This window comes from Peromyscus leucopus, chromosome 8b (genome assembly GCF_004664715.2).
Source record: "Peromyscus leucopus breed LL Stock chromosome 8b, UCI_PerLeu_2.1, whole genome shotgun sequence".
NCBI classification, from domain to species: domain Eukaryota; kingdom Metazoa; phylum Chordata; class Mammalia; order Rodentia; family Cricetidae; genus Peromyscus; species Peromyscus leucopus.
Window position 1 is genome coordinate 5,115,903 of NC_051086.1, and position 15,702 is coordinate 5,131,604.

General features: G+C 39.8%; 1 protein-coding gene across 1 annotated transcript; it reads left to right on the forward strand.

Moving 5' to 3' along the window:
- Positions 1-691: 691 nt before the first annotated feature.
- On the forward strand, positions 692-12,443 carry Npm1 (nucleophosmin 1). Its single transcript, XM_028857796.2, has 11 exons — positions 692-909; positions 2,388-2,467; positions 2,983-3,102; positions 3,303-3,396; positions 4,040-4,146; positions 4,233-4,294; positions 7,675-7,732; positions 7,998-8,081; positions 9,170-9,271; positions 11,156-11,230; positions 12,091-12,443. Exons 1-11 carry the CDS (start codon positions 852-854, stop codon positions 12,127-12,129), a joined length of 879 nt encoding a protein of 292 aa, XP_028713629.1. The 5' UTR covers positions 692-851; the 3' UTR covers positions 12,130-12,443.
- Positions 12,444-15,702: the final 3,259 nt, after the last annotated feature.

The window sequence follows — 15,702 nt, forward strand, 5'->3', positions numbered from 1 at the left end:
TTAAAAGTCATGTTTTCATTTGGAATGATGACAATGACTTGCGTGTTCTCAATTCTGCACATTCTTCTAAACTTTCCGAAAGATGCTCTAGGTGACTGACTCGGGCCCTCTTTGGTCCTTAAATGACGTAAAGCTGAGAACTTAGACTTTGCAGACGCTGCCTCAGAAAAGACACATAAAAAGCATGGCTGACTAGTGGCCAGCAGAGAATCATTCTCCTCAATGACTGGCCCACTCTGCCTTTGGTTCCTGAGGCTCTATGGGAAAAAGATGAACTAAGATCAAGCCTTCGAGCAAGTCAAACCCTGAGGAGATTATTCCTGTTGCAGGTCTAAGGGGAACCGGAGGGCGGAGAAAAGAGAAGGGAGCCGCAGTCGGGTTCCCTGCTTGCAGCCGCCATCTTTCAGGGTGGGCTGCGCAGCCTCTCCGCACAGCGCCCGCGTGCAGAGGCCCAGAAGACGTGGAAGCATGGGAGGCCGGGAGCGCGCTACAAAAGGAAAGCGCGCCTGCGCCAAGGCGACTGCCCCGGAGGGGGCGGGGCCACGAGTCAACGCGCGTGCGCACTGCGAGCCCGCCAAGCACCTGGAGGAGGTGGGGGGGCGAGGTAGAGGGGCTTGGGGTAGGAGAGCGCTTGCGCAGGAGCGCGACGGTGCGGGAAGTAGGGGGATCCGGAGCTCGCTCGCGGAGGCGGGACTAGCGCGGATCTCGCGAGACTTCCTGCGGCCATATATACGTGTGGCGAGCCCGCGTCCTTTCCCTGGCGTGATTCCGTCCTGCGTGTCTGTTCTGCGGAGCAGTGGGCAGTTCCCTCCGTCCGACTTCTCTCACACCGAAGTGCGCGCCTCCACCTCATGGAAGACTCGATGGACATGGACATGAGCCCTCTCAGGCCTCAGAACTACCTTTTCGGTAACTGCCTGGCGGGGAGGGCTTGGGCAGGGCCTGGTGGTTGGGGGGGGGGCGGGAGTCCAGCCGAGGCCTGGCGTGTGGAGGACGCGGCGTGGGTGGAGGCCGGAGGGCTGGGCGGCACCGCCGGGGCCGCGGGACCGGGGTGGGAAAATCGAGGCCCGGAGGCTGAGAGCGGCCGCCACTTAGGGCGGGAGCGGCCCAGGCTCGAGCCTCGGGCGTTGAGAGGTCGGGCTGCCGAGGGGGCGAACTTGTTTGCGGCGCCAGCAGGGGCTGCGGCGACGCTTCATCCTCGAGCGTGGAGAAGCCCGCAGGCCTTGGCTCCGGGCAGCTGTTTTTCATTGCTGGGCCCCAGGCGGGTGGCCCGGGCGAATGGTGACTCCAAAGAGAGGCCTGCGTCGCCTTGATGGGACGCTACATGTGCGTTCCGCTGGGCTTCCCAGGGACCTCGGCTCCACTCGGGTACATCCCGGGGGTTCGGCCAGTATCGGGGACTCGGCCCAGCAGGCTCCCTGCTGCGGAGGGGGCCGCAACCCCTGGGAACACGTGGTTGCCACGTGGTTGGGGGTAGGGAGGGGGTGTGGGCTCTACATCCGGGCTCTCTCGGTGTCTTGTCAACCCTGAGCCGTGGGGTCTTGTGGCTTAGTTAAGAGTGCTGGGCGGGAAATGCTTAAAGTATTGGTTTTGAAGGTCTTTGTTCAAATCTTTTAGCATCCACCGTGATGGTGGTGATTTTTAGAGACCCTTTTGTACCTCTGCGGTAGGTGGAGTCATTCCTACGCTGCTGATGGTCGAAGTAACTTGATGTGCAAGAGTTTCACTAAATCGAAATCATCTTTTTCTCTAGAACTGTTTGCTTTTTTGTTGTTGTTGGGGTCGGGGAGAGAAGTGCTGTGTTGAGCAGATCGGAGGTTAACTTTGCAACCTGGGCTTCTGGGGATCCTACCTGAACACTGCCACCACACAGTCTTTGGTTTTCAGTGACTCAAGGTTTGCCTTAACTAGCTATGTGGAGATTCGTTTACAGCAGTAAACTATGGCAGTAACAGTTGTGTGGGTTTTTTTTTTTAATACATCATACTAAATTTAAAACACTCCCTTCCCCCATGTTTAGTCCACACTAAACATAAAGGCTTTAGACCTAGCCATTCTAGATAGCTACACAAAAGCTTTCTCTATGGTTATGTGTGACCACTCTTAGTCGGAATAATTTCCTTCAGAACGTAGGTAAATTGGCTTTGTGTTTAGCCACTATGTAAAGTTCTGGGTGTTTTTTTTTTTTTTTTTTAGGACATTGAACCTACTTTGAAAAATGGTAATGGTGCCTCATTCATTGTTGACAATGATACTATGAGAAAATAGAACTTTTATGGGCTTTGTGTGTGGAGTGGAATCCACGGAACTTTGTTTAGTTGAAAAAGTAGGTGAGGTAGCGATTGATGTTCATCTCTTTGCTAGGTTTGCTTTTTTTTTCTTTACAGGTTGTGAACTAAAAGCTGACAAGGATTATCACTTTAAGGTGGATAATGATGAGAATGAGCACCAGTTATCACTAAGAACGGTACTTAAACTTTGAAACTATTTAGCCATTAAATTTCAGCAACTGGGTTCTTACTGTTGTGATTAATGTCAGGAGTTCGTGCTTCCTTAACTGCCTGAAAAAGTATTTTTATAACTGAGTTTTTTTTTTATGTAGCTCAGGTATGCACTGGTAACAAAGAACGGGGCATCTGTCACTTAGTCTTTCGTAGTCCTGGTCACTGCTATAATTAGTTGCCTAGTAAAGCTCTGCAGGAATGTGATCTTTTAAGTTTGGTGGCTTCATTATTGGTATTTCTTGGGAACATACAGTATTTCTACTCATTTCTCAAGTATATTTTCTTTTTTGGGGGGGCTGAGGATTGAACCCAGGGCCTTGTGCTTGGTAGGCCAGCGCTCTACCACTGAGCTAAATCCCCAACCCCTAACCCTGTTAAGTATATTAAATGAGATTATCAATAGTGGGGACAGGCTAATTAAAATTTTGAAGGGTACTCATGAACAGAGGGAACTTAAAGTATATCTTTTTGTTCACAGGTTAGTTTAGGGGCAGGGGCAAAAGACGAATTGCACATCGTAGAGGCAGAAGCAATGAACTATGAAGGCAGTCCAATTAAAGTAACACTGGCAACTTTGAAAATGTCTGTACAACCAACAGTAAGTACATTTCTAGACATGGGATTTCACATTCGGTCTCTTAGGACTAAGATACACAAAAATGTTTCAAAGAGCTACATCTTCTGTGACTGAGATTTTGTGCTGCTTCTAAATAGGTTTATTGATGTATAAGTTTGCTGGTGATAACTTGGTATAAAATATTCTTCAGTGTTTAATGATTGAAAATTGCTCATTTTTAGGTTTCTCTTGGGGGCTTTGAAATTACACCACCTGTGGTCTTAAGGTTGAAGTGTGGTTCAGGGCCTGTGCACATCAGTGGACAGCACCTAGTAGGTATGTTTTTGGTTTTCATTTTTAAATATACTATGGTATTTCCTGCTTAGTTTCCAATTGGAACTGGCTTTTTTCTTTTAAACATTTGTGTGTTGGCACATGTAACATGGAATGTATGTCCAGGTCAGACATGATAATTTGCCTAGAGTCTGCTACCACCACATGGTTCCTGGGGATTGAATACTGATCAGGTTTAGCCACAAAGGAAGGCCTTATTACCAGTTAGGCTGACTTCCCAGATGTCCAGTTTGGACTTTGTAAAGCATGCTTTTTTAGTTCTAGTTGTCTTGTGCCAAAACAGGAATCTGGTAATGTGTGTTTAGGAAGGTCTGATTTTTGCTTATTAAAACTGCAGTGAACATTTATTATTTTAGTTTCTGATCCTCATTTGCTACCCTTAATGGAATTTTTTCATGTGGGGGCTGGAGAGATGGCTCAGCGGTTATAACCACTGGCTGTTACAGAGGACCCCATCCAGAGGACCTGGACTCAATTCCCAACACCCACATGGCAGCTCACAACTGTCTGTAACTCCAGTTTCAGGGCATCTGGCATCATCACCGATACACATAAATTACTAGAAAAAAAATAGCATGTGTTATCTACTGTTAAGTTCTGAAAAGTATATCTAATTTTATTTTAGCTGTAGAGGAAGATGCAGAGTCAGAAGATGAAGATGAGGAGGATGTAAAACTTTTAAGTATGTCTGGAAAACGATCTGCTCCTGGAGGTGGTAACAAGGTTCCACAGGTAAAAAGATTTTTTATAAGTTGGCTTTCAGTTTGGTTAACCACTAAGGAATGGCTCTTGCTCATCAATATCTATTTTTCTTTAAGAAAAAAGTAAAACTTGACGAGGATGATGAGGATGACGACGAAGATGATGAGGATGATGAAGAGTAAGTATAAAGTATTTTAGAAACATGACATTACATATACAAAGGGTTTTATTTAGGAAATTGATTTGCCAGTGTACTCTTGTAAAAGTAATTATATGATTGATGTTTTGAAGGTAAAGATTTCCTGTTCCTGTAAGGATTTTGGCCTGTGACTCTGTTTCCTTATGACAGGCTATTATAAATGAGACATTGATTTTTTTTTTTTTACTTGTTTAAAATATGGTTAAAATAAGATTTCATTATGATCAAGTGGTATCAGTAAACAGATATGAAATGTCTTAACATGACAATTTGTTATCTTTGAATATCTTGTTAGGAGTTCTGGGATTGGTTTATGTATATTAAGAACTGTTCCAGGAAAACAAACTTGGGAGATGGTCTTAAAATAAACGAATGGACTGGGTATTGGATGATAGATGATATATCAGTGGTTTCATGGGATGATACTGGATGGTGATAACTTTCATAAATATGAAATACTTAGAATAAAAAATTTTTAGGTAATGCATGACATTACCTAAATACCTTGTGTGAAACTACATGGTTAAAGATAGCTGAAAAGATAACTCAGTTTATGGAAATTGGCATTGTTTCTGGTAACAGAAAGTATTTCAACATTAGGTTCAGTGTCCTGTGTCCCCCCCCCCAAGGGTTTTTCTGTGTAGTTTTGGTGCTTGTCCTGGATCACGCTCTGTAGACGAGGCTGGCCTCGAACTCAGATCCACCTGGCTCTGCCTCCTGAGTGCTGGGATTAAAACTGAAGCCAGTTTTATACTAAAAATAGTATATAAAAATTAGCATTTTTTTTGTTTTTTCAAGACAGGGTTTCGTTGTGTAGCTTTGCACCTTTCCTGGGACTCACTTGGTAATCCAGACTGGCCTCGAACCGCCTGCCTCTCAAGTGCTGGGATTAAAGGCGTGCGCCACCACCGCCGGCCAGCATTTTTATATACTAAAAATAGTATATAAAAAACCCAAAAACATTGGGTTTACCATGTGACTTTGACATGGTATAAATTCTAGCAAGACAATTTTCCCCACTACTGAGAAGGTATTTATTACATACATGAAGTTCATGCTTCTTCCATTTAATGAGACTAGTATAGAAAATCTGGCCACTGTTGGTAGAACTTGTGGATTAAACTCAGATCTGAATTAACTTTGTGTACTTAATATATACTTAATGTTACTTAAGTGTTATTACGTAGTAATGTGATTCACTCCATTTTATTTTATTTTTTTAAGGTTTATTATGTATACAGTGTTCTGTTTGTATGTATGTCTGCATACCAGAAGAGGGCACCAGATCTCATTAAAGATGGTTGTGAGCCACCATGTGGTTGCTGGGAATTGAACTCTAGACCTCTGGAAGAGCAGTCAGTGCTCTCAACCTCTGAGCCATCTCTCCAGCTCCATATTTCACTGCATTTTAAAAAGCATACTGTGTCTGAAGAATATTTTGTACTTAGTATTCCTCTTAGAGCAAGTGCCATGTGGATCCAGATCACAATCTCAGAGAAGCATCTCCTTTTTTGAGATGTTAAATAACACTCAAGTAGTTGGAGGTGGATTGTTCTGTTAATTGCAATCTGGCAGCTTAATTCTAATGGCACATATATCTTTAGGAAGAGCCAATAAGCCTTGCCAAACACTGCACACACATTGGAATGAAGAAATGTAAAAGCAAAGGAAAGCTTTGATTGTCCCAAGGATAAGCATTAAGACAACAGTGGTAGATTCAGGACAGATTTAAAAAAAATTTTTTTTTTTTGAGACAAGGTCTCTCTTTAAAGATTTATTTATTTTTCATGTATACACTGTTCTGTATGCCTGCAGGCCAGAAGAGGGCACCAGATCTCATTACAGATGGTTGTGAGCCACCATGTGGTTGCTGGGAATTGAACTCAGGACCTGGAAGAACAATCAGTGCTCTTAACCTCTGAGCCATCTCTCCAGCCCCAGATTTAAAATTTTTATCGCATATTTGTATTCCCTGCATTTATTTTCCCACACCAACATTTCACTGTTTTGTGGTCCTGGCTGTCCTGGGTCTCATTGTGGACCAGGCTGGCCATGAACTGAGATCAACTGCTTCTGCCTCCCAAGTGCTGACATGAAAGGTGCACCACCACAGCCTTTACTCTTCTCCAGCCTTACTCTCTTCTTCTTTAAGGTGTAGTTAGCTACTTGTGAGTTTTGTGTAGACTGACCATTTCAAAGTAATAATTCACATAACAGAAGATGGTTTCATTTGCCTGGCTTCACTGATTTTTTTTTTTTTTACAAAAATTGATTCTTGTACTCTTCCATGGGATGAGGAATCTTGGGGATATGCTGTTGCTGTGGACATTGGTTACTGTTGGCAGTATATGGATGTTCTTCCTAAGTTAAAGAGTAACTTGAAGTATTGTCTTCATGTTTGTTTTACATTCCCTAGATGACTAAAATGATCATCTCATGTTTACTGACCATATTTTTTTTATTCCTTGCACAATTAGATACAAGCATCTTTGCTCTTGTTAGGGGGTTATCAAGCAAGTTAACTCGTAAAAAGCTTGGTTTCTTTAACACAAAACGTAGAAACTTACCAAATTTACTGTTAATGAAAATTAGCTTTCAAGTTTTGTAGCTTATTCTTTATTGAGACCAAGTATGAAAGAAAAACACTTCAGTTTTTCCTTGTGCAGATAATTCTTTTCTACTGAGGTTCCTTGAATATCGGGATTTTTTTAGGGCCAATAACTGCAAATGAATAGTTTATGTTCTGAGGAGTATTGCCATTTTAACAGTATTAACTCCACTGATTTTGTTGTAGCTATTTACTACTACAGCAAAACGAACATTTTATAAGTCTTAGTAGCTAGTATTAGGAGTAAAATACTATATATCCTTTTGAGTACTTCAGTTTTGCTTCTTAATGATTTGTTGGATTTTTATTTCATGTGCATTCTTGTTTGCATATAAGTGAAGGTGTCAGATCCCCTGAAACTGCAGTTAGCCAGTTAAGAACTGGCATGTGGGTGCTGGGAATTGAACCTAAGTACTCCCTTTAACTTAACTCCTGAAACATCTCTCCAGTCCCCATGATTTAGCTTTTTAAATGAATAACATTGTGTTGTTAGATTCTTTAATATTTTTGGTTTTCCAGACAAGGGTCTCTAGCCCTAGCTACAGGCTGGCCTCCAACTCAAGATTGCCTGCCTTTGCCTCCTGAGTGCTTTGATTAAAGGTGCACTGCTCCCTAAATAAACACTTCTTTTTTGTTAATCTATTCAAATACTGGTGCTGTTTGACTTGTCTATTAAAAACATTGTGCTGAAGGTAGCATCTTTTGTCAAATTGACCAAATGTTCTAAATGTCTTGATTGTTTTATTTATAGTGATGATGATGATGATTTTGATGATGAGGAAGCTGAAGAAAAAGTTCCAGTGAAGAAAGTGAGTACATAACATAATATGCCATGAGGTTGAGGTGTCAGGTATATAGTTAATTTTTATTGGAATTTCTTAGTGCTAGTAGGTGAAAATTGACTTAGTTGGTTTCATTATTAAAAATTGGTCTGAAATAGACTTAAAAAGTTTGAAAGTGAGAGTTTATCTTTCCAACTGTTTCCAACAATTCATTGCATATACTAGTTTTAGGACATTGTTGTCTACTTGCTGGAAGGGGGCCATACTGATTAAGGCCATTCTCTAATTACAGTCTGTACGAGATACCCCAGCCAAAAATGCACAAAAATCAAACCAAAATGGAAAAGACTTAAAACCATCAACACCAAGATCAAAGGTAAGTTCCCAGGAAACAACAGATAGCATTACTGTATAAGAAACTAGTCTGCCTAAAATTTGATAGGTGCTTGAGGAACTTCACCCTGGCTTCATAGTGCAGTGTTAAAATTGCCCAATACTTAACTGAAGAATATGTTCTGGGGTGGGCTCCAAGCATCAATAGTGAGCTCTTGCTTCATTTTGTAGAGCTATTGAATTCTGAGCTTTATGTTTATAATTTCATTTTTTTTTGCTTGTGTGCATACATATGCCCACTGCATTTCTTAGAGAATTCAGGCCAACACACAGGAGTTGATTCTCTTAAAAGATGCTTGTCAGGCCCTCCACCTCAAAAGCCAGATGGTGGCGACATGTGTTTTTTTAAACACTCAGAAGGAAGACGCAGGCTGGTCTAAAGTATTCCAGGACTGTTAAAAACATGCTTATCAGGTTTGGCAGCAAATGCCTTTACACTAACCTTGAGGCATCATTCCTGACAATTAGATTTTTTTAAAGAATGATCATTTTAGTATTCTGAGAGTCACGACAGGCTTTTTGAGTAGCAACAATCATCCCTCAGCCTTTCAAAGGATGAGAATAAAGGTGTGAGATAGCCTGGCTAGGAACGATCTTAAAATATCACAAATTTTATCAAGTTATGAAATTGGCATTGTTTCTGATAACAAAGTATTTCAACATTAGGTTCTGAAGCCAGTGTCCTGTGTCTCCCCTGCCCCCCAAAAAGGGTTTCTCTGTAGTTTTTTTGGTGCTTGTCCTGGATCACGCTCTGTGGACCAGGCTGGCCTCGACTCATCCACCTGGCTCTGCCTCCTGAGTGCTGGGATTTAATATTATTATTATTTTTATTTTATATATAATATATATATATTATATATATATATATAATTGGGCTGGAGAGATGGGTCAGCCGTTAAAGGCTAGGCTCACAACCAAAAAATATATATGTAATTAATATAACTTAATATAAACCTAATATAAGGTTTATGTTAGCAACTTTTCCATACTTCATGTATAAAGGATTGTAAGAAGAATTGAGACATCATGACAATTGTTACTTAATAAAAACTGTACCTTTAAACTTTCCAGGGTCAAGAGTCTTTCAAAAAACAGGAAAAGACTCCTAAAACACCAAAAGGACCTAGTTCTGTAGAAGACATTAAGGCAAAAATGCAAGCAAGTATAGAAAAAGTGAGTAAAATTACCTTTGAATGGATTGGTCTTTTTCCCCACTATGTATGGGTGGTTGGGTAAAAAATAGATTATAGAAATAGGTGTATTCATAATCTTTTGCATATATGAACTGTTTTACTAGAATAAAGTACAAGGATGCACGCTGATCTTCTAACTTAAAACATAAGTGAGAATATGACCTTTTCTGGGGTTGTGCTGTAGAACCAGTAGAGGGCGTTTGGGTTTTCAGTAAAATTGAAAACAGCTGGAAAAGTAAGACTAAGACTTTGGCTGCTTGAGATTATAACTAAGAAAAAAAAAGGATCACCTTTAAGTATTTCTCAGCAGTATGAGTAATTTCTGTGCCCTATATACCAAAACATCCTGAGTCTATGACCTGGAATTTGTATGTGGCTAATAGGCTCACATCTAGTCTTAAATACTTATCTTTTGCTGTTTGCTGGTACTAAAACTATGGACCTGGCTATGGGATAATCAGTTCAAATGATAATCAGTTCAAATGTTCCCAATTATGATTCTAACATGCTAGTTATTAGGAATAAATGTGGAATGATACGGAAAAATTGCCCTTTTCCATGTTTTTCCTGTCCCGTAGACCTCACATGGCTTCAGAAGATTTTCCTTTGTGCAGCCACCAGTGGATTGGAAATTAGCACTTTAGTGCCAGCACATATAATATTTACACTGAACTTTAGCTTTCCTGGTGTCACTCACTGATTTATTTATTCCTTGCATACACTGCTAAAATGGTGCCCCTCCCCTCCATTTTAATGTGGTCCTATCTCCTTGGTTTAATTGCAGGCGCATTGAACAGTCCTGGGCACTACTGGTAAATTAAGCCCAAAGATGGGGAAAGAGGAAAAGGAGAAACAAATATAGTCCATACTGAGTACCATCAACAATCCAGACTGAAGTCTTCTATTTTAATCTCAATCCCCTTTCCTGATTGGCCATCCATTCCCCCTTGCACGCTGGAAGCAATCTCTTATTTTCCTAAAGCATTTTTCTTTCACTCTTGTGATGCAGAGAACTTTACTGCTTTCTACACTTGTGCATATGCCTCATCTCTGACCATGTTTTAATACCTTTGTATCCTTAGCTGCTCAATAAATTTTTGAATGAACCAAATAAGAATGTATGTGACAATATTTTAAAATTACTGTAGTGACTTACTTTCTAGGTGATGGAGGCAATTGTTTCTCACATTTGGAAGGAAGCCTTACTCTTGGCTAAACATATAAAACAATGCAAAAAGCTAAAAATTTGGTTAACCAAATGATGCATTTAATGAAATGAAACAAGGGATGATAATTTGTAGTGTAGTGGTACTTATTTATATACTGATGAATTAAGGTATTTAGGCAGTAACTAGTCTTGAGAATTTTGATGATAAAACCTTGGGTATTGGTGATATTGTGTTAATTGCCTATATTTATAATTTGAAACACGCCAAATTTGTACTGTTTAAGTAAGATAGTTAAGAGATTAGCTACTATTAACTTCAATTTGTTTCTAGGTAAATGGTGTGCTGTCCAAACTTTTTGGGAAACACCTAAAGTTCTTAATTAACAGATTGGATTGAATTTAGTTTTGGGTGATAGAGGGTGATGAAACTAAAATATTACATAACATGGTTAGGCACCCAAATTGACTGTAATTGTAGTACCTGTAGCTTGAGTTGGACTTTGAGCAATTGAAATACCATAGTCCAAATGTGCTGTATCTTAGGTTCTTTCTGGGCCCCAACGATGACATTGTATTTAAAGTTGAAGGGACAAGAAATGACTTGTTCATGTAATGGCATGCAAATCTTGAAGTTTTCTAATGAGATCTCAAACAATTTCTATGCTTATCCGTAATGATTCTTTTTTTCCTCAATAGGGTGGTTCTCTTCCCAAAGTGGAAGCCAAGTTCATTAATTATGTGAAGAATTGCTTCCGGATGACTGACCAGGAGGTAACTGAATTTCCTGTGGACATACCAACAAAACACCAAACTCTTCATTGTGATTTACGATTTTTTTTAAGCTTTTAGTCTCCTAAGTTGTTGGCTTTGTGTAAAAGGTTCCTAACCACAGACAGTTCTTAAATACATGGAAAGAATTTAATTGGCAGACTGAGCAGATAATTTTTTTAGTACACATTTTTCCCAGCTTTTAAATAGTTGTTAAATTATCTCTTGGTTAGTGAACCTAGTTTTACTCTTGGTAGTTTGTTGGCTAAGAAAACAAGCTGTGGTTTTCCTTTGCTCCATTTGGCTGCTTTACAGTCTGAAACTTGCTCTCTTGGGAGTGATAGTATCTTCTGCAGATACTAGATGGGTTAAATTTGGAGGTAAGCATCTTAAAGCCCTTGCAAGTGAGGTTTTTATGTAAATACCAGAAAAGATGTTTATTTTTATGGTGCTAGAATTCACTTGGACCATGCAAAGGCAAAGCGCTGCCAGTGTCTTCCCAGTGGCATGAATTTCAATTTTTTTAAATTGAAGCTAGGAGTGGGAAAGATAAAAGCAGCGAAACTGGTTAGATCTTTTGTATGCACAGACCCTTTAAGAGATTTCATCAATATCAAGTTTCTAACAGGTTTCTATACTTAACCTTTTTAGGTTTTAGAAAAATTGGGGGTAATTAACCATTTGTACTTAAACATTCTTAAATTCTGAAGACTAAATAAAATGTTGAGCCATAGGCTAACTTCTTTTTTATGCTTACTCAGTTAAGGGATCTTACGCTATATTGGAGTTGGTAGAATGAAAAATAGTGAACTGTTGAAGTGTTGATTTGTATAGTTACACTTTACCATTTTTTCTCTTTACAGGCTATTCAAGATCTCTGGCAGTGGAGGAAGTCTCTTTAAGAAAATGGTTTAAACAGTTTGAAATAATTCCGTCTTACTTAATTTCTGTAACAGTTGATATATCTGGCTGTCCTTTTTATAATGCAAAGTGAGAACTTTCCCTACTGTGTTTGATAAATGTTGTCCAGGTTCCATTGCCAAGAATGTGTTGTCTAAAATGCCTGTTTAGTTTTCAAGGATGGAACTCCACCCTTTACTTGGTTTTAAGTATGTATGGAATGTTATGATAGGACATAGTAATAGTGGTGGTCAGATGTGGAAATGGTAGGGAGACAAATATACATGTGAAATAAACTCAGTATTTTAATAAAGTAGCACTGTTTCTATTTGTTTATTTAACTGTTCCATACTTTGAAGTTAAAAATTTCAGTGACCTCATCATTCATGCTTCCCCAGCTATTCCTGATCAGTTTTGGTCCATGTAAATTTAGTCATAGACGTTTAGGGACTAATACTCATTAACCTGATGATCTAAGTTGTACCTAACCATTATGATTTATCCTGGTTTTCTGTGGTATATTAACACAGTATTGTCACAATGCACGGGAGAGTCCTTATGTACTTGAAAACAAAACTGTCTTTAGGAGGATTTTCAGTGTACCCCCATTTTAGTCTTGCTGGTTTTAAGTGTTTTCTGTATGATCTGTTTTTCTACAATTTAACAATTGTAAGTAATCAGTTCTGGGAATTTTCTTAATTTTATTTTTAACTTTGCAAATGATTGTTTTGAGTATCTAAATCTGGTTGGTGATTGAGATACTGAAGTTATCCAGAAGGTCAAGTATAGTACTGTTTTGTCTATTCCAAATCATTTTAAATTTGAGCATTTTAAAACTTTCAGTCAAGGGTTTTTCTAACCTTTTACTGGGTAAATTTTAAACATACAGGTACACAACAGGCACACAATCATGACATTTTTAAATTTGGTAAATATACAATGAAGATTAAAGTAGAATTTTCATGGATTGCTTGATTTCTGCATAAAGGATACTTGGCTCAATATTTGTAAATTACAGGGTGATTATCAATATGGAGAATACCATTTTAGAAATACAAATGGTAAAAGTATTTGAGGCATTTCAGAAGCCCGGAACTATCCTTAATTGCAGGCCAAACTTGAGTTACCAGGATGAAACTCAAGTAAAGTGTTTTCTCACTATCATCTAAAGATGTTAAGTACATGCTGAGGAAGGATAGGAAAACATTAATTCTTAGATTTAATGTGGGCCAGTTTCAGGTAGTGCCTCATACAGAGTGTGGTAGGCAATTAGTGCTGATTATATTTTCAGAAGTGGAGTTAACATTTACCTTTTGAAGTATTAGTGGAAGGGGAGAGGTCTGAGGTGTTACAGATGAATTTGAAGCTGCTTTTGTCTAAAATTACTTCACTGGGTGAAAGGAACATAATTTGTTTCCAACTTGTTGAATGAAAGCAGTTTGGTTGACAAAAGTTCCATCTTTAAAAGTTCCACACAAAACTTGTTTGCTAACTTTGGGTTTAAGATCAAAGTACATAGAATATAAAAACATTTTATTTAAAATGCTTATTATGACAAGGTAAAGATCTCTGTGTCTCAGCATATTGGGGATGGATGACTGCATCTGCAACTTCCGTTTGTGCGGTGTGTATGGTTCTCTATTGGAGAACTCTAGAGCCTCAGGTAAAGCAGTGTTGGCTGGAGTACAGGCTGAATCTCACCTGCTAGATGCGCATGTCCACGTAATGCCATTGCTAGTGCTTTGTGAGGCACCAGCAATTAGGTATAGGGGCTTGAGCAGGATGCATTTCATCTTTGTCTTTATACACTGCAACAGACTCCAGCAATGTTCCCATTCAGGTTGCCAGTTTGTTTGCTTTGTTAATAAGAACAGTCATTTAAATACCATATACTGTGTCCACAGTTCTACAAGTGCTTGAGGATAGATAAGTGAAGCAGGACTTAACATTTTATTGTGTACGCCGTTGATATTCTACCTACAAAGGTGTGTAGCTTTATTAGAGTAAGGAATTGAGTGCAGGTGCAGGACCACCACATACTGGAGACCTGAACAGGCTAGACTTCTTGTGCTGCTGTTGTACTTTGTTGTACTGAGTATCCAGCCTAGTTTCCTCATGTGTCCCATCATTACTTCAGCTCTAGTTCTCCATTTTATTCTATACTTACCAGAAGTAGTACCTGGTTTCTGACCTTCAGTTTCAGCTCTTACAGAGATCAAATAAATGTAGCAGCCGATAACTAGAATAGGATTCCACTGGTGGAGGGAAGAAAGGATCTTGTCCTAATGGACCATTGTTGGCGGTGATGTTTGTACATAGGTGGGTTTGTCAACTGATGCATTAAACAATATAATCCCTCAAAGATTATTCACTACTTGATTCCTTACAAAGGCCTCCTGCCTACAAGGTGCTGGCTCTGCTCTTTACTGCCATCTGGTCACCCCAAAACATTACACTTTGCTTTCTCCACCTTTGGTCTCAAAAGATACATGTTACCAAGGTCTTTGGACTACAGTTCTGCAGTTTATAACTTCCACCCCCACCCCCCCCAGGATACTGGTTTAAAAAAGGAAAAACCTATCTCTTGATTATTCCGCTTCCCCAGGAAAAGTGGATTTATTTATGTTTGAGGTGTGCTTATGTGTCTTGCACATGCATGATTGTTAGAACCTACGTGTAGAAGTCTGAAGACAAGTTTTCTTTCCTTTACATGGTTTTCAGGGACTTCCATGGAGTCATCTCACTGCCATATACCCCTTCCCACTATTTCAAGCTAGGTACCTTGTCTCAACTAGGACAGACAATAAGGTAGGATCTCAAACAGCAGTGGAGTAAGTTATCAGATGAGCACTGTTAGATACTATCTTGAACATCTTTGATGCGTATGCTTATTGTGAAACTGGGCTTCGGGGTAGTAATTGAGAAGGAATGATCTAAGTGGCTATGATTGAAGTCAACATTTTGCCTCAACTGTAGAATGACCTTGTCAGTGAAGTTGAGTGATATGAAAAGACTGGAATTAAGGTTATTGACAGCTGAAATGTTTGGTTGTCTCAGTATGTACCAGTTATTGTATTTTCAGCTGCTGTATTTTGTAGGCAAGAAAACATTCAAGTCTAGGGCCACAGGTGCAAATACCCTAAGTACTTACCCGCTGAGCTAGCTCTACAGTCCCCAACCCCTTTTGTTCTGAGACATCTCATGTACCACACCCAATGGCTGAGCCCAAGTATAAGCCTGGAGTGATCTGCAGCTTCTACCTCTGGAATGGCAGGGATTATATTATAGACCTGTATGCTTTTGCCCACTTTAAGGGGATGTTGGGAATTGAACTGTGGGGTCCCTACTGAGCTGCATTTCCTAGGACTGTTCAGAATGCCACTGGATTTGGGGGGTTTGGGACTGTCTTGAGAGATTAATGAGGCCATCATAACATCATAGGTTAGAATAATAGTTAACCATTGCAAAACTAATGAAAACTGGAAATAGAATGCAGATAGGAAGGAATGCTTAGCCAGAAGATAAAACCTGTACATCACTTCCCAGGGTGTGTTGTGTGCACACCACGTGCTTTC